This window comes from Elephas maximus, chromosome 9, assembly GCF_024166365.1.
Source record: "Elephas maximus indicus isolate mEleMax1 chromosome 9, mEleMax1 primary haplotype, whole genome shotgun sequence".
NCBI classification, from domain to species: domain Eukaryota; kingdom Metazoa; phylum Chordata; class Mammalia; order Proboscidea; family Elephantidae; genus Elephas; species Elephas maximus.
The window spans coordinates 66,969,451-66,986,705 of record NC_064827.1 but is presented as its reverse complement, the minus strand read 5'-3'; the positions used below and the strand labels follow the sequence as shown (position 1 = coordinate 66,986,705).

At 45.7% G+C, this 17,255-nt stretch overlaps 1 protein-coding gene across 6 annotated transcripts in view; it reads left to right on the top strand.

Moving 5' to 3' along the window:
- Nucleotides 1-12,527: 12,527 nt before the first annotated feature.
- Nucleotides 12,528-17,255, top strand: part of ASTN2 (astrotactin 2) — a 1,062,617-nt gene continuing 1,057,889 nt past the window's right edge. For 5 of the 6 annotated variants that reach the window (XM_049897085.1, XM_049897083.1, XM_049897084.1 and 2 more), the window contains exons 1-2: nucleotides 12,528-12,592; nucleotides 12,882-13,451. In XM_049897085.1, the coding sequence (XP_049753042.1) occupies nucleotides 12,577-12,592; nucleotides 12,882-13,451 (586 nt within the window). In that variant the 5' untranslated portion in view covers nucleotides 12,528-12,576. The remainder of the gene's footprint in view (nucleotides 12,593-12,881; nucleotides 13,452-17,255) is intronic. The other variant, XM_049897086.1, reaches the window with a different exon arrangement.

The window sequence follows — 17,255 nt, the reverse complement described above, 5'->3', positions numbered from 1 at the left end:
CTTTCAAGCTTTTAAGACCTCGGACATTACTTACCAAACTAGAATGTAGAACATTGTCTTTATAGACTACATTATGCCAATTGACTGAGTTGTCCCACGAGACTATGGTCCTAAGCTCTCAAACCCAGTAGACCAATCCTGTGAGGTGTTTGGTTGTGTCTAGGAAGTATCCATAACCGTGCCCCCATGTGCTTTATTTTATACTTAAAAATGGTTGCAGCACACATAAACATGTATATACATATGCCTACGGTTAGTCATATATACCTTCTTGTACATATTTATGCATACTTATATATCTATGTAACCAAACACACTATTTTTAGTGGTTATTACACAATTGTGTATCCTTAAAGAATTTTTTTCTTTACGAATTTCCAGAAAAATTGTTCACTGACATTAATTACACTTATCACAATTTGTCAGCATTCTCTTTAATTGTGTCTGTACCCTTCTATTTGTGCTCAAACACTTGTCTTTACTATGGTTGTGCTGTGCTTACTGCTTCTGCACTCAGAGCCACAGTTCCCATCACCAAAAGTAACGAGTCTCTGAGTTCTAAATCGTACTTACCTTTCCCCTCCTCTTCTCCGTGGTAGACACCAATGAATATTCACCTCTGTATATGTATTCGTTCTTGTCATCTTATAAAAGAGGAATCATATAATATTTGTCCTTATATGTTTGACTTATGTCACTTAGCATCATGCCCTCCATCTGGGTTATAATGTATTTTGCTGACACATCATTGTTCTTTTATGGCTGTGTAGTATTCCATTGCATGTATACACCATAATTTGCTTATCCATTCATCTGTTGATTGGCACTTTGGTTGTTTCCATTGTTTTGTTATTGTGAATAGAGCTACAACAAATACAGTAGTGCATACATCTGGTCGTGTCAGTAGCTTAGGTCTGTAGGGTACATTCCTAGGAGTGGAATTGCTGGATCGTAAGGTAGCTCTAGTTCTAGTCTTTTTTTGCAGAAGCACCAAACTGTTTTCCATAGTGGTTGTACCATTTTACAGTTCCACCAGCAATGAATACGGGTTCCAATCTCCCCTCATCCTCAGCAACATTTGCTGTTTTCTGTTTTATTAACCACTGCCATTTTAGTAGGAGTGAGATGGTATCTTGTAGTTTTGATTTTGCGACTTTTTAATGGTTAATGATCATGAGCATCTTTGCGTGTGTTTATTGGCTGCTTGGATGTCTTCTTTGGTGAAGGTCTGTTCATATCCTTTGCGCATTTTACAGTTGGGTTGTTTGTCTTCTTGTTGTTGAGTTGTTGAAGTTTTCTATAAATTTTGGAGATTAGACCCTTATTTGATATGTCTTTTCTGAAAAATATTTCCCAGCCTGTAGGTTCTCTTTTTATTCTTTTGATAATGTCTTTTGATGAGCAGAAGTTTATAATTTTTATGAGATCTCATTTATCTATTTTGTTTTCTTCTATTCATGCATTTGTTGTAATGCTTGTTATCTTATTTTTATGAATATTGGGTCCCATGGTTTTCTCCCTATGTTTTCTTCCAGAAATTTTATGGCTTTAGATTTGATGTTTAGGCCTTTGATCCATTTTTATTTAGCTTTTTTGTTTGGTGTAAAGTATAGGTCTTGTTTCTTTTTCTACAGTATGCCATTAAATTTTGCAAGACCATAAGAATGTATGGTTTAACATAAGACATTGTTTTTAAATCACAAAATAATTTTGGTAATGAATAAATACGTGCATTTTTCATTTATTCATCAAATATTTATTGAGCATCTACTAAGTGCCAGGAACTATTTTAAGCACTGAGTGCACAGCAGTGAACAAGACAGAATAAATCACTCTCCTCTTAACGCTTACATTTTAGTGATGGAAAACCAACAACTCATCAATCAACCAGTAAGTCAGGTGCAGTGCAGAAAATGTCAATGGAGGAATGAGGTTAAGTGGGTGAATCCTGTGGACTAGGGAGTCATGGAAGTCCTCCATGAGGGGATGGCATCTGAACTGACATCTTACCAACAAGAAGGAATAAGTTACCAACCCCCTTTGTCGACCATTGTTGTTGTTGTTGTTAGTTGCTATTGAGTTGATTCTGACTCGTGGTAAACCCATGTGTGCAAAGTAGAGTTGCTCCATAGGGTTTTCAAGGCTGTGACCTTTCAAAAGCAAATTGTCAAGCCTGTCATCTGAGGTGCCTCTCGGTGGATTCAAACTGCCAACCTTTCAGCTAGTAGTCAAATGCATAACAATTTATGCCACCCAGGGACTCCTATGCCAGCTGTAGGATATGTGATTCAATGTCCCCTGGCCTTAGTTTCCTAATCAATGGCCCCCGGGTGGTATAAATGATTTGTGCTGGAATACTAACCTAAAAGTTGGTGGGTCTGAACCCACCCAGCAGTGCAGCAGAAGAAAGTTCGGGAAATCTGCTTCCATAAAGGTTACAGCCAAGAAAACCCTACAGAGCAGTTCTACTCTATAAAAAATGGGGTCACCATGAGTGAGAATGACTTGATAACAATGTTTTTTTGTTTGTTTACCTCAATTTCCTAACTGGTATAAAGGGAGTGATAACAGTATCTCCCTGATAGGGATCATTTAAGGATTAAATATATCATTATTTGCAAAGTGCTCAGAGTAGTGCCTGGCACATAGTAAGAGCTATATATACATGATTATTAAATTTATAAAATGCTGCTGGCATCAAGCAGCTCCCATCTAAAGGTGGAGGCAGACAAACTGATATGTTTAATGCACCGTGACCTGTGTTCTACTCCAAATAAGTGCAATGTGCTGAAGGTGAACAGTGGAGGGGTGCCTAACCAGTCCGGGGTATTACAGAAATCTTTCTAGATGGAATAACATTAAATCAACACAGAGAAAAGGGAAATTAACACTTCTATGAATCCATAGTTCTTGGCTGTAGGCAATTTCTCTTATTATTTATGAATTTATTTTTCACAACAGTTTTGTGAGGTAAGTATGATTACGCCCACCTTATAGCTGAAGAGTCAGGTCATGATTAAATGCCTTATCCTTCACATCATGGCAGAGTTAATATTACAAACTAAACCACCTTATACCAAAGCTCCAGTAACTTTTATTTCACTACTATTGCTTTTGATCAAAAAGATATAGGAGACTGAAAATAGCTAAGATTTATTGAGTGCTTAGTATAGGCTAGGCACTGTGTTTCATGTTTTTTAAAGTGTTAGCTCATTTAACCCTCATTCCAACCACATGAGGTAGGTACTCTTGTTCTTCTTTGATTCAGGACCCAAAGCTCCAGAGAGGTTAAGTAATTTTCCCAAAGTCACAAAACAAGTATCAGAAAAATTTGAACCAAGGCAATTGATCTGATACCAGAACTTATGAGCTTATCCTTCATCTATGCTGTTGTTCTAGGGTGAAAAGAGGATTGGGCTGGAATTGTAAGACTGGAATTTTAAGACTTGGTTCAGGGCCCAATTTTTTTCTACTCATTATTTGCTCAACCTTGGACACACATCATCTTTCAATTTTATTTTCATCACTTGTAAGTTGAGGATAAAAATACCTGTCTTGCTGGTTCACAAGTTTGGAGGAAGTCAAATGTTATGATGATATATGAAGAAACATTAAATGTAAAGGGAAGTTCTTAATTATCGCTGTTGTCGTCTTTATTTTAATACCCAGGCAGTGTATAGTGGAGGTAGCTGACAGTGACAGTCATTCCTTGATGGCTTCAAATACTTGGGACATTTTCATGATATGTTTTCTACCTGGCCTCCGCAGAATACAGATTTTGAATCAGTAAGTAGTATGTTCTACAGGGAAGGTACAAATCAATTAGCCGGAGCCAACCAAAAGTTGAGTCAGTTTTTCAATAGAGATAGTGAGTTCCCTACTGTTAATGTGTGCAAGTTATAGGACCCCACGGTGGGAAGATTGTAAAGGAAAAGTCTGTATCCTGGAGAGATTTACACCTAGATGACTGTGTTACACTCCACGGTAGACTCCTTTTGTCCTCTCTTGCACTACTCAAATCCATTCTTTACCAAAAGCCAGAGTAACATTTTTTAAATGTATATCTGACTGTTCTACCCCCTCACTTAAAACTGTCCATGGCTTTCCATTTAAATTAGAATTAAATCCAAACTCCTTACCATGGCCTACATAAACCTGAATAAGTTAAGCCACACTAACTTCAAATGATTGGTTCCTGGAATTTGCCTAGTTCTCCCTCCCGGCTTTGTGTGTGTGTTGTTCCCTTGCATGAAACCACATCCCCACCCCAAACCTTGACTTAACTCTTCCTAGTCATCCGTCTGTGTTTTTTCTTAATTGTCACTTTCTCAAAGATGCATTCCCTGGCCCTCAAATCCACATGAATACTCCTATCATCAGTCTATTCCACAGAACCATACTTTTTTTTTCTTTTAATCGTATCACACTTAAAAACTGTCACTTATATGTTAACTTCTGATTATTTATTTGCTTTTGTCTGTCCCTTGACTGTAAACGGCACGAGCAGGGACCACTTTAGTCTTCTCCATCCTTGTTAACCCAGTGCCTGGAATGCACTAGGTGCTCAATTAGAATTCCAGGAAGAAGAGGGGGCAGGAAGGGAAAGAGGAGGGAGAGAAGAGAGGGAGGGAGGCAGGGAGAGCAGAAGGAAGTAAGAAAGGAAGGAAAGAAGGAATGGTGGGCGCCTTTGAGTTTATTTATTTATTTATTTTTACCCTTGTAGACCACAGCCTCAGTTTAACAGAAAAAAAAAAAAAAACTTGTGCCCTAGATCTGGGAAGAGGGATTTCCCACAGATTTCACTGAAAGGCTCTCTAGGATAAAGTGGAGTAAGGCTGAGACTTCAAGAGCCAGGAAACCTGCACAGCCTCAGCTTTGCTGACTCTGCAGTAATCACACCGTAGTAATCAAATATAGCTTGGTAAGTGGGTCAGGAGTGGGAGTGGCCTCTACCTCCCTGAGATACATCTGGGCAAGGGTTTGGGAGTTATGTTTATGTAAAGCTCCTTAAGATAGTAGGAGAGACAGTGAAAGGAGTTCTTGGAGTTGGAAATCAAAGCAATGAGACCCCTGATGTAGTAAACAGTGCAGTGGACCTTGAACCAAGCAGTCCTGGGGCTACACACCAGTTGATCCATCAAGCTATCAAGCTAGCATATGACCTTTAGTAGAGACAGAGAGAGAGAGCACCATTCCCATTTTATAGATGAAAAAGTTATGTTTCAGCAGATGATATGCCCAAGGCATCAAAGCTAGCAAGTGGAAGAGCTGGGATTTGAACCTGGTTTGCCTGACTCAGAAAACTGTGAAATAATGTTACATAAGAATTAAAGGCAATATGGATGCAAAAGCATACGTTAATAAAGTTTAAAGATAAAACGCAGGCTGTTAGAAGACATCTGCTCCCTCCGTATTAACCTCAAGGTCACACAGGTATTAAATGTTGGAGCTAAAATTCAAAACCAGGGTTGTCTTATACTAGAGATAGTGATCTTAACATTCATTTATTCACTCATCCTACAAATACTCGGTTATGGCCTACTATGTGCCAGGCACCAGGGGACAAGACCGACAAGATTGTTGTCCGCATGGAAAATATAATTTAGTAGGGAAAACAAATGGTAAATAACACTCCTGCAAAGTGGCTGTCATCATCCCTGTTATAAAAGTAAGGAAACACTGAACTCTTATCCCATATTGTCTCTACTCAAAAATGTTGGAGGGGTTACATTAGATATGCACTGCCCAGCGTGTTGCAGACCTTACATTTTCTATGTGTTCCAATTCCTTCACATGCAAGCCGGGGATTCAAAACCCAACCTTGCTGGGTTCTTGTGTGAATTAAATAAGAAAAAAATGTGTTTCGTGCCTAGGACACAGTAGGCAGCCAGCCAATGTTCAAGAAACAGTCATTCGATGTTGACATCTCCTTTACCAGTTCAAAATGTAATAGTAATAATAATGTGCTGGAAAAAGGAAAATGACCTAGTACTCTTTGGCAGAGAATAAAGCTTACACTTGTCATCAGTAATATTCGTTCTAATGTACCAGGTTAAATACAGGGCAGGTACTGCAAGGATTTTTATTATTATTATTATTACTTTTTAATAAAGCAGGGTCTCAGACAGAAAAAGGTTCCAGAAAGGAGGAGCCCAATGATACCCAGAAAAGAGGACTTTGAAAATATACCAGTATTAATATTTGTAAGAAGAAGAGGAACAAAGGGGCACCCCATATTAATATGTGTTAATAATGAAAGATGACGAGCCTAACAAAGCAGGCAGGAAACATGAATAGGTTAAAGGATTAAGCAGGCAAAAAGGTACAGAGAGTTGGGCAACCACAAATGAATGATGGGGATGAATTAAAAATGAGTGGCTTTGAAAAAGAAAATGCCAAAGAATGGACGAGAGAAGAGTATTGTGAGGATTTTGACTGGATAGTGTAAGAAGGATTTAAAATGACTGCAGTAAATCATGGAACAAGAAGGGGCTGATTTAGAGAACTGGGGACAGGGAAAGTAGGAGGCAGTGAAAGGTATGAGCTGGAGAAAAAAGATAATAAATTTGAGAATTGTTAAGGGAAAGAGCCAGAGAAGCGCTGGGATGAAACAGAAATCAATCAAACAGATGCACGTGGAAATGAAGAAAGACAACGGTGATTAAATTATTCTTTCATTTTTCATGAAAGAGAAGTTAAAGACAATGGTAAAAGTTTGCTATAAATGAGACGTAGTGGAAATGTTCTGAAAAGGGAAATGACAAATGGAGGAATAAAAGCAGAGAGACAGAGAGGTCGCAAAAGGACCAACTAAATAGATATTTGGAGGTGGAAATAAGCTACTATTTCTGAGAACCTACTATGTGCCAGACAGCACTAGGTACTTCCATTTATACCAGCTGGTTCATTAAATGCTCCCATTACTTACACTTACAAGTAAGAAATTAAGGCTCAAAGAGATTAAGAGCCTCAATAAAAATCATCCACCTAATAAGTGGTAAGGAGTCCCTGGGTGGCAAAAACAGTTTAGTGGTTCTAGCCTATCCAGAGGCGCCTTGGAAGACAGGCTGTCAATCTGCTCCCCAAAGGTCATAGCCTTGAAAGCCCTACGGAACAGTGCTACTCTGCACACTTGTGGTCACCATGAGTCAGAATCTACTCAACAGCAACTAACAAAAACAACAATAAGTGGTAGAGAAAAGAATTTGAACTTAATCACCAGGAGAGGTTTCCGAGTCAAAGAAAGAGACAGCAGTGATAGATATATTTACAGCTCTCTATTTGCAGTTTTTTTTTTTTTAATTTAGGATCCCTCAAAAATAAAAGGAAAAGCTTCAAAATTGACTTTAACCTTGTAATTGCTCCCAAACCAGCTGATGGAGCTGGGCTCTGCATGGGTCAAGATGCTGACGAGTTGGCAGAGCTATGGCTATAAGACAGTAACAGAAAGTGTCTGGAGGAGGGTGGCTGAAGGGAAGGAAAGAAAACAGAATCTGCGGGGTGATGAATGGAGCCAACGTGCTGCAGGGAGAGAGGCAGGATTAAAAAGACAACATGAGTTACAGAGAGGGCAGAGATTGGAGTGCAAGAAAACAAATGGTGGAGATTCATGAGTGTGAAGAGGATTGATGGAAGATTGAGTTTAGACAGAGATGGAGCAGGAGATAGCACTTCCTTTTCCTAAATTGGAGTTTGTTTGTGTTAGAGAGATCATCTTGAGGCTTAAAGAAGAAAGACTTTGTAAAAAGTCACTTGGATCATGGAAAACTGGGAAAAGGAAGGAAGGAAGGAGGGAAGGAGGGAAGGAGGGAAGGTTATAAAAACCACAAAGACCATCTGTGCTTTATTCACTGCATAAGTATCACCATCGCCTAGCTTAGTGCCTGTCTGTGTAAATAGTCAATGAATACATGATCATTCATGGACCAAATACTTATTTTGTGTCTCCTCAATCCCAGTTACTATGCTAGCTTGTGGGCGCAGAGTGGTAAACAAGACACATGTGGTCTTTGATATGTTGAAGCTTACAGTCTTAGTGGGGAAGACACATCAAGCCAGTACATTAATACATAGGCAAATATCAAAACACGTAATGAATGCGATTTAAAAATATAAGGAGATATGAAAGGACATAACAAGGAAAACACAGAGGGGCTAATTTAAATGGGGTAGTTAGGTAAGTAAGGAGTCCCAGTGGCACAAAGGTTAAGTGCTCAGCTACTTTTCCAAGGGAAAAGGACCTGGCAATCTGCTTCCGTAAAGATTACAGCCTAGAAAACCCCATAGGGCAGCTCTACTCTGTCAGATGGGGTCACTTGGAGTGAAAAATTGACTCTACTTCACCTAGTGATGACAAGTTAGGTAAGCAATCTTAGAGAAAGTGCATAATTAGCTAAGGCCCATAGGGGTCGCCATGATTTGGGAGCCATCTCCACAACCGCTAACAACAACAATAGAAAAGCAAAAGGTAGCCAAGTGAAGACTGGAGGGAGAACTCACCAGGCAGAACGAGCCTTATGAAGACCCTGTGGCAACAAGAGTTTAAAATATTCCAGAACAGAAAAGAGACTAGTGTGACTGGAACAGGGAGGGGGTGGGGTGTTGGGAACCCTGTGATATGAAGCTACAGATATCTTACAGGGGTAGAGGTAGCATAGGACTTTTCAGGATCGTCATGGAGTATTAAATGAGACTATGCAAATGAAAACATCCGGCACTCTCTGGAGCACGCATGAGCATGCGTGCGTGCGCGCGCGCGCGCGCGCGCGCGCACACACACACACACACACACACACACACACACACACACACACCACATGAGAGCCTAATATGTGCTGAATATTTTCACATGCATGGTCTCATTTAGTCCCCGTAATGATCCTGAAAAGTGGGTCCTACTTTCCCCATTTTACAAATGACAAAACAAAAAGTCTCCTGAGAGCATTGTTAATTGATTTGCCCCAGTGGGTAAATACCAAAGATGATATCTAAGGCAATGCCTGTCTGCCTCCCTGGCCCCTGCTTTCCCAGCTACACCAGGCTGCCTTAGTCAGGTTATCCAGAGAGAAAGAATTCTGTAAAACAGAACAGAATATGGAGGAGAGAGAAAGGAAAGAAAAAAAAAATACAAGATTCTCTAGATAGACAAATATGAAAGATGAAGCAAGAAGAAGCATTTGCTGGGAGAACTAGAAAGAAGTTAGAATGAAAAGAAATTCCATATCAGTTGAGTCAAGGATAAGGGTACAAGTAGACCCTAGAGGAGAATAAATTAAATAAATAATGAAATGTAAATAAGTGAGAGACTTAGTGAAGAGGAAACAGAGGGGATGAGGGGGTGAGGGGAGGTGGCCATCAGCCACCGAACAGAGAGATCAGAAGGGAAGTCACAGCATATTGGGAAGGGGTGGGAAAGTATCAGTGCAGGGAGGCAGCATACTATGGAAGATGGAGCAAGGATTCGGGAGTCTGGCAGGCTTACGTTCCACCAATGGTAACTACACGATCAAAGTCAAATTTCTTAACTTCTCTGAGGCTCAGATTCTACATCTATCAAATAGGAATGACAATCTTTATTCCAGATGTTGCATGGATTATACATGAAAACACCTACTATGTGTTAAGTACTATGCAAAATTATTTCTGAAGGTTCAGAACCACTGTAAGGCAAGAATTGTTTTCATCATTCCCTGATATACTACATAAAGTTCTGAAGTCACAGAGTATGTGTTCAGAAAAGTAAGTTCTTTTTCTGTGGTTATTCCAGGATTTGACACTGCCATCTAGATACAGCTGAAACTCCTCAAATGAACATCAAATTCCTTGCCTGCCTTTTCAGCCTTGCCTTCAATCACTCCCTCTCCTCCTTGCTGATGTTCCTCTGTTTCCCTGTATAAGCTTTGCCCTCTTTGACCTCCATTTCCCTTCCACATTCTGAGCTCTCCACTTGTGCTCACAGGTAGGAGTCTTAGTTGCAAGTAACAGAAACAATTCTGGATAACTCAAGCAGAAGCAGGATTAGTTAAGGTGAAACTAGATTATTGAGACTCTCCAGGAGGGCACAGGATCTAGGCTTAGAGTCCATGAAGTCAAGAGCATCATTTCAAATCACAGCACACAACTGGGCTAGTAGAAATATTGTCGCAGCTGCAGCCAGGCATAAATAAATAGGGCAACTCACACTTCCACACCAGTGATACTGGGCTTCGGGCGCTGCTGCTAGAACTATTTCCTCTGTCAATGAAACATGAATGTAGTTGCCCCAACTGTTGCCACTTTGGTGTCCAAATGAATTCTTCCTGATTCAAGCTTCCTTCCTTGCTTCTGAGGCAGTGAATCTGACTGGTGAAGTCTGAGTTATGTGCCCAAGTTCTAGCTGCAGTGGAGCCTCTGAAAGTATCTTGAAATTTCAGCTTCTTTGACAGGAAGTGGGCTGTGCCTCTGTGAGTGAAGCACTCTGATGCAGAAAAGGGATTCAGATGCTGCATTTGCCAAGAATGCCAAATGCCAGCTACACCCTGGAATGCCCACCCACATGCTACTAGTCGTTTATGGCTCACATCCAATACCATCTCCTCTGGGAAGCTTTCTTTGATTTCTCTAAGCACAGGTCTCAAACACTTTATCTAGGAAACACATGTCTGCCTGCCTGCCTGTTGTCTTAGATATTTCTGTGCACGTCTCATGTCCCCTCATGTCATTATAAGCTCTCCAAGGGCAGGAGCTGTTTGTCCATCTCCGCATCCCCATATAGTGTCTGGTAGGAGCCCTAGATATTTGTTGGTGAATGAATGAATGAAAGTATTGGTCTCATTCGACAGGCCTTTGTACCAGAGGTCCATGAAGGACTTGCACAGACTCTGCCTTACATAAGGGAGCCCTTTTTTCCTGGTGTGCACTTCTATAAATGGACTATGTCAGCATATTTGAAGAAAGGGGCATAGAGAATCAGAAAGCCCCATTGCAGAGGATAGTGGCGAATTGTAAGGGTACAAAGGAGAGACTGAGGGAGGCAGGGTGACATATTTTGGAGGAGTAAATGAACTGGAGCAGGCACCAGAGAGGCAGGAGGCAGTTTAGAATCAGGACTTGAAAGACCAGATTCCCCCCTCCCCACCCTTGGGTGCACAGATTAGTAAACTGAGACAGGAGAAGCTTACTGTACAAACATCAGAACAGAAACAGACCCAACTGCTCTCATACAGATACGCCTTTCACAGCATCTTTGACAGGTAGGGTTTTCCAAGGTCACCAAGGACAGTGCAATTTAATGGAAACTGTCAAGGCTTTGGAGCCTGGAGTTCAAATCTCAGCTCTGCCACTCATCAGCTGTGTGACCTTGGAAAGTCCCTTCACTTCCTTGGCCTCTTGGTCTCAGTTTCTCATCTGGAAAATGGGGATCATAACACCTGCCTCATTGAATTATGGTTATGTATTGAAGATAACATACGTGCACATCTAGCATTTGAAGAATGTTTAATAACCAGTATTATTAAGTTCAAGGTAAAAAACAGATTTTGCCTTTCTTATTTTCAGGTTTTTTTTTTTTTTGCCTTTATACAAAGTCACATAAAAAGTAATGAAAATGTGCCGCGTAGGGGGAAAGGAATTCAAATGAAGGGTTAAAGAGAGAAAGGGGGAAGGAGAGAAGTTAACGCACAGAGGATGCACAAAAGGTACACATCGGCAAGTCAGGCAGAGAGGTGGGAAATGGCTCACAGATTGTAGGGAGGAAGCATTTATAAGATTAAAGTCAAGATGAGGAAGAAGGAAATGAGTGGAGAGATGAGAGAGCGGAGAGAGGAAAAATGAGGAAAAGTAAGGGAGAAGGTAAGGGGACAACAAGTCCTGTACGCCCTGAGACGTGACCATTCCCTGGAGGCTCTGAAGTAGGTGGGTCAGAGATGGAATCAGCCCAAGGCCACAGGCTGCCTTGCGTTTGAGGACCGAGGTTTTCAGCTCTTCTTGAATCTAGGAAAAGAAGGAATAGGAGTGAAGAATTGGTGAGCAGACCACCCCTCTGGGAATGGGGCAGAGGACATAAGACGTAGGGGCCCGCGGAAGGGAGGCACAGAGTAGTAGGGCTCTACCTCGCACCCTTTTCAGGAATTTCACACTGAGAGCCCAGCAGCCAAGTAAGAGCAGCTCCATCCAAAAGCGCTTGAGTGGGCTGGCTTTCGGGACAGCAGCTAGGGGGCTAGGCAGCACGATCCGGGATAGGGTAGAGGGGGTAGAGGGTGGAGTTGGGCACTCGTCTGTCAATTAGCAGTTTGTGCAACTGCGGAGGCCTGGACCCTGGAAAGAGGTGGGGTCCTGGCTGCGGGAGAATGAATGCGTGAGTTGTGGCCCAGTGGTTGGGGAGGGAGCTCTGAAGTCACAGGAGTTATTTCAGGAACTAGAAAAGGGTAGGAGATTGAAGACAGAACTTGTTCTCAGGCCTGAGGGGGTAGAAAGTTAAGTCTAGGCCTTCCGGGGCTCCCCTATTACCAAGAAGGCGTGGCCTCGACCAAGGCAGAGCTAAGGCGTGCCGCCAGGTGCAGCCTCTGGGCTGAGCCAGGGGTGGGGTAAAGCCTTGAGATGAGAGCGCCCCGGGGTAAGGGAAGACGCGAAGGGTTCCCAAGTCTTAGGAGTTTGGGGAAGGGTGGTGCGGCTAAAGAACATTTTGGGGTGGCATTGGGGGATCTTGGGAAAGGGGAGGGGGCGCCTGGGAGTCTCACGAGGCCGGGCGGAGCCTCTGGAACGTACGGGGTCTGTGAGGGAAGCCAGAGAAGGGGGACCAGCGGCGGCGCCCGGGAGGAGGCGCGGGGGGGCGGTCCAGGGCCGATCGGGAGGCGGAGCCCGGAGCTGGGGGCTGCTGGCGAGCGGCTGTCTCTGCTCCTTAGCTCCGGTATCCTGGTTCGCTTCGGCGTCTGCGGTCGCCGCCGCCGCTGTCTCCTCTCCCTCTTCCTTCGCCACCGCTGCCGCCCGTAGCACCGCAGCCCCTCCCGCCATGGCCGCCGCCGGCGCCCGGCGCAGCCCCGGCCCCAGCTCGGGGCTCCGGGGGCGGCCGAGGCTTGGCTTCCACCCGGCGCCGCCGCCGCCGCCGCTTCTGCTGTTGTTCCTGCTCCTGCTATTGCCGCCGCCGCTGTTGGCCAGCGCCACTGCCGCCGCCTCGCGGGAGCCGGACAGCCCATGCCGGCTCAAGACCGTCACGGTGTCCACGTTGCCGGCCCTGCGGGAGAGCGACATCGGCTGGAGCGGCGCCCGCGCCGGGGCCGGAGCCGGGGCCGGGGCCGGGGCCGGGGCTGGGGCCGGAGCCGCCGCCGCCGCCGCCGCCGCGTCCCCGGGCTCGGCGGGCTCCGCCGGCACTGCCGCCGAGTCGCGCCTCCTGCTCTTTGTGCGTAACGAGCTGCCGGGGCGCATCGCAGTGCAGGACGACCTGGACAACACGGAGCTGCCCTTCTTCACTCTAGGTAAGGCTGGGTGCCGGCACAAGCAGGATTCCAAGGAACAGTGCGCTCATAAGTGAGGCCGGACGCGTGGGGGCTCCCTGGGGTCCCGACCCCTGCCGCCCTGATCGGGGTTGGGAGAGGGCAGCTGAGGGGCTCTGAGGGCGCACAGGTGGTTGGAGAGGCGTGTGGGTCAGGAGGTCCCGGAGAGCGCACGGCGGGAGCCCGGGAGCGTGCCACCCCTCCCGCAGTGGGGAGCTATCAGTCTAGAACTCTCGGTCTTCGTCGACTCTGAGCTCTGCCCGGATCCGTCTCGCAAGTCGGGACCCTGGGATCACTGGGATCTGTCTCCCGCTCCGGAGCCAGGTCAGGGTCCAGCCGCCCATTTCTCCTCCGGACATGGTCACTGGCCGCTCGTGGTTACTGCCCCCTCGATCCCTCCTCTGAGTTGTTGGTCTGCTCTTACCGACAGATTTACCTCAAGAATCAGAGCGAAGTAGCGCCAGGTAGAATCAGCCAGTTGGCGAAAGCTCTATTGTTTGCTTGGGCTGTATGACCTTGGGCAAATCACTTCCAGTCTTTGGGCCTCAGTTTTGGCCGTCTGTGAAATGGGGCTGGGAAAGATTGAATAATTTCTGAGGATTGGGGTTCTGAGCCCGTCTCCACTTTCAGATTCTCCCTCTTCCCTCGTTATCATCTTTCGACTTGCTGTCCCTCTCTCAGCAGACAGCAGGTTTGTCCTCTCAGCTCACTCATTGGGCTAATAATGATAATAACTTAAAGACAGGAGGAAGGAAGAGGAGAGGAAAGGGGTGGGGGGCTCAAACGGAAAAGTTAATCAGAAAGTTCGCCAGCAGCTTGCTGCCTGCTGGTTCCCGGCGCGAATCCCGGAGGAGTCGGCCCTTTGGTGGAGCTGTGGGAAGCGCGGCTGATTTCCCACTCGGGTAATTGATAGCTTAATTATCTCGGAGAGCGTTTACAAAAATGCTGTTCCCCCCCTAGCTCTCCTGCGCTTGTTGCTCGCTCGCTCGCTCTCCCCTCCCTTTTTGGGGAACGGGGCACGATTGGTTGCCGGAGTCTTGCCAACAACAGCGCTGGGAAGGCGCCGGGGGCTGGCCCGGAGACTCCAGAGCTCTTTATCTCTGGGCCTTTGCCTTCTCTGCATCCAGCTCCGGCATCGCAGGGGAGCAGGCCTTCGAGGTCTGCGCCTTCAGGATGCGGGCCTGAACCTCCGAGGTTAACTCCTTGCCGGCCAGAGAAGCCCCGAAGAGTCGACTCGTGTCCTGGGAGCCCTCATATTTTAAATATATTTTTGTGACTTATCGCCCCCCCTCCACCCCACCCCAGCCATTCTTCCTTCAAGCTGACAGCCTCTCCGGATCTGAGCGAGTGCCGGGCCCTCTCGCAGTCTGAGCTTGAGCCTCCAGGTTTCTGGCCCCTAGGCTCTCCCCAGCTGGTTGTAACCTGAGCGTGTTGGGCTTTCTGGGAGGGCGAGGTGCGAAAGCGCGGTGTAGGCTCTCTGGGGACTTCCCGCGGCTGCGCTTCTGGCGTACGACACACACACAAATACACACACACACCCAAGCATAGACTCGAGCATATATATATACGCACACACACACTCAAGATAACGCGTGCACGCGCACACACATACACTCACACACACGCCCACAACCCTTCCCACGTGCGCCTTTGGGAGACCGCATTCCAAGGAAGGGGATAGGAGTGGAGGTGGGGTTTCTTAGGGCGCAGAGCTAACTTCGGGCTCAAGATTTGCACCTACTGCCTCCCCGCGGGGAAGTTTCCCTTCCAAAACACGAAGTATGTCCCTTCACCAGCACTTCCAGTTCCACCCTTCTTCCTCCACCCTCACGATCTCTATTCCCAGACACGCTGAGAGGTCTGGGGCTGGAGTCCCCTTAAATGGCCGTTAAGATGAGGAGGAAGGGCTCCTTGGGAGTAATGTGACTTGGAAGGGAGTACTCCGTTTCCCCTAGGATACGGATGTGGCTAGGTCCAGCCAGCTATTAGGGTCGCCCCCAGAATTCAGGGAACTGACACTAGATGCCTTTTTAAACTTCGGCTTTTAGGAGGAAGAAGTGCCTGGGAACCCTGGGCAATTCGAGTGAGGAGCTGAATGAGGAGCTGGACGTCTTTAGTTCCCCAGGAGCCTTTCATGAGCTTGAGAGTCTCTTAGAGGCGCCCTCCACTTGGAGTCTTCCGCCTTCCCCGAGGCTTGGTGGATGAACCTGGCACTAGGGTCTGCCTGCTTTGGAGTGGTGGGGTGCTGTCCTCTTGGCAGCACTGAACCCTGTGGGTTCCCGCCTCTTCCTTCAACCCCCAGAGCCCTGAACTGGCAGCCCAAAGCGCTCCCGCGGGGGATTTGGCTAGCGAGGTAGTCACCAGATGGCCGGGTATAGCAGGAGCTGTGTAGGGAGACGTGGGCTTTTTATTTGTGTTGGTCTTCGACTGTTTGCATGTAAACACGGAGTGCACAATGAGCTCTGGGAGGGCCAGGCTGGCTAGAAATAAGGGTGGGGGTGGGGGTGAAGGGATGAACCACTTATGGCAATCTCTTTCCCAGAGTCCCAAGCCAGCCTCATCTCATCCCCAGACCTTCTAAGCAGGCTCTCCTAGTGTTTATCTCCAGCAGGATGGGCGGGTCTTTCAAGCTTAGCTTGTCATTTCAAGGGATTTGGAGATGTCAGGTAATAGAGCTGGTCATCCAGTAATTAAAGGCCAACACTGCCAGTGGTGGGGTGTGTGGAGCCACCGCTAGGGGGTGATGGTGTCTGCCAAAGCCCTGTGGCCATGCTCTGCATATGGGCCCTGAGGTGGTGGTGGCAAAATGTCCCCTAGCATTAAAGGGAGCAAATGAAGTATTAAAAGGTAGAATCGCTGTTTTGTTCTAAGCCCTACTGAGGTACTGCAAGGCAGCTTTGCACATGCCTACCATCCCCATCCACCAAAGTCACCTTCATACCTGGCCCTGCCTCCTGCCCTTCTGCCTTTCTAGTTTGGGTTATCCATTCTGCTATTGGTAATGCCCAGACTAAAAGACTTTTCTTTAAGTCTCTCCCTCTAATATTTTTCCTCTCCCTGTCATATTACAGCTTTCTTTATATAGATGGAAGTTTCCCCCAGAGGTGAAAGATCTCCCAAGTTTCTGTGTCTGGGCCTCTTCAGAATCAGATTATAAGTCAGTGACATTGACAAAGTGAATTTCTGTGAAAGTGGTCAAGGAATAGCAAATAGTTATTGCATTTTTAATGTGATGCTGAGAGCTTTACTCTTGCCTTTTATTATTTAATGCTTATAAAATATATGGAGCGGACACTCCTGTTATTCCCACTTTACAGATTAGAAAGCGTTGTAAGAGATGTCAAGTACCTAGTCCAGGGTCACACTATGAGTAAATGGCAGAGCCTGAACTGGAATCCCAGTCTTCCAGACATCCACATTCTTGGTAATTGGTAAACTGGCACCCTGAGTCAAATAGACATTGAGGGCCTGGTTACATGCATGGATGGCATGGTACTGGGTCCTGTGGGCAGATACAACAATCATCAACAAGCAAGAACCTTCTTCCAAAGGAACTTCAGCTATGTTGGTGAACTGAAGTATGAGAGTTTAAAATTGAGGCATGAGCTAAACGAGCTCGGATGACCCGCCAGCTAAAAGTTCCATGTCTCACGGAATGTCAAAGGACACTCTATTTAATGATGCTCTGACACCAGGGAGAGAAGACATCTCTATAGACTTCACAGTGACAGGAAGTCTTCCCGGACAGGCAGAATCTGAGCTAGACCTTGACGGATAGGTTGGTTT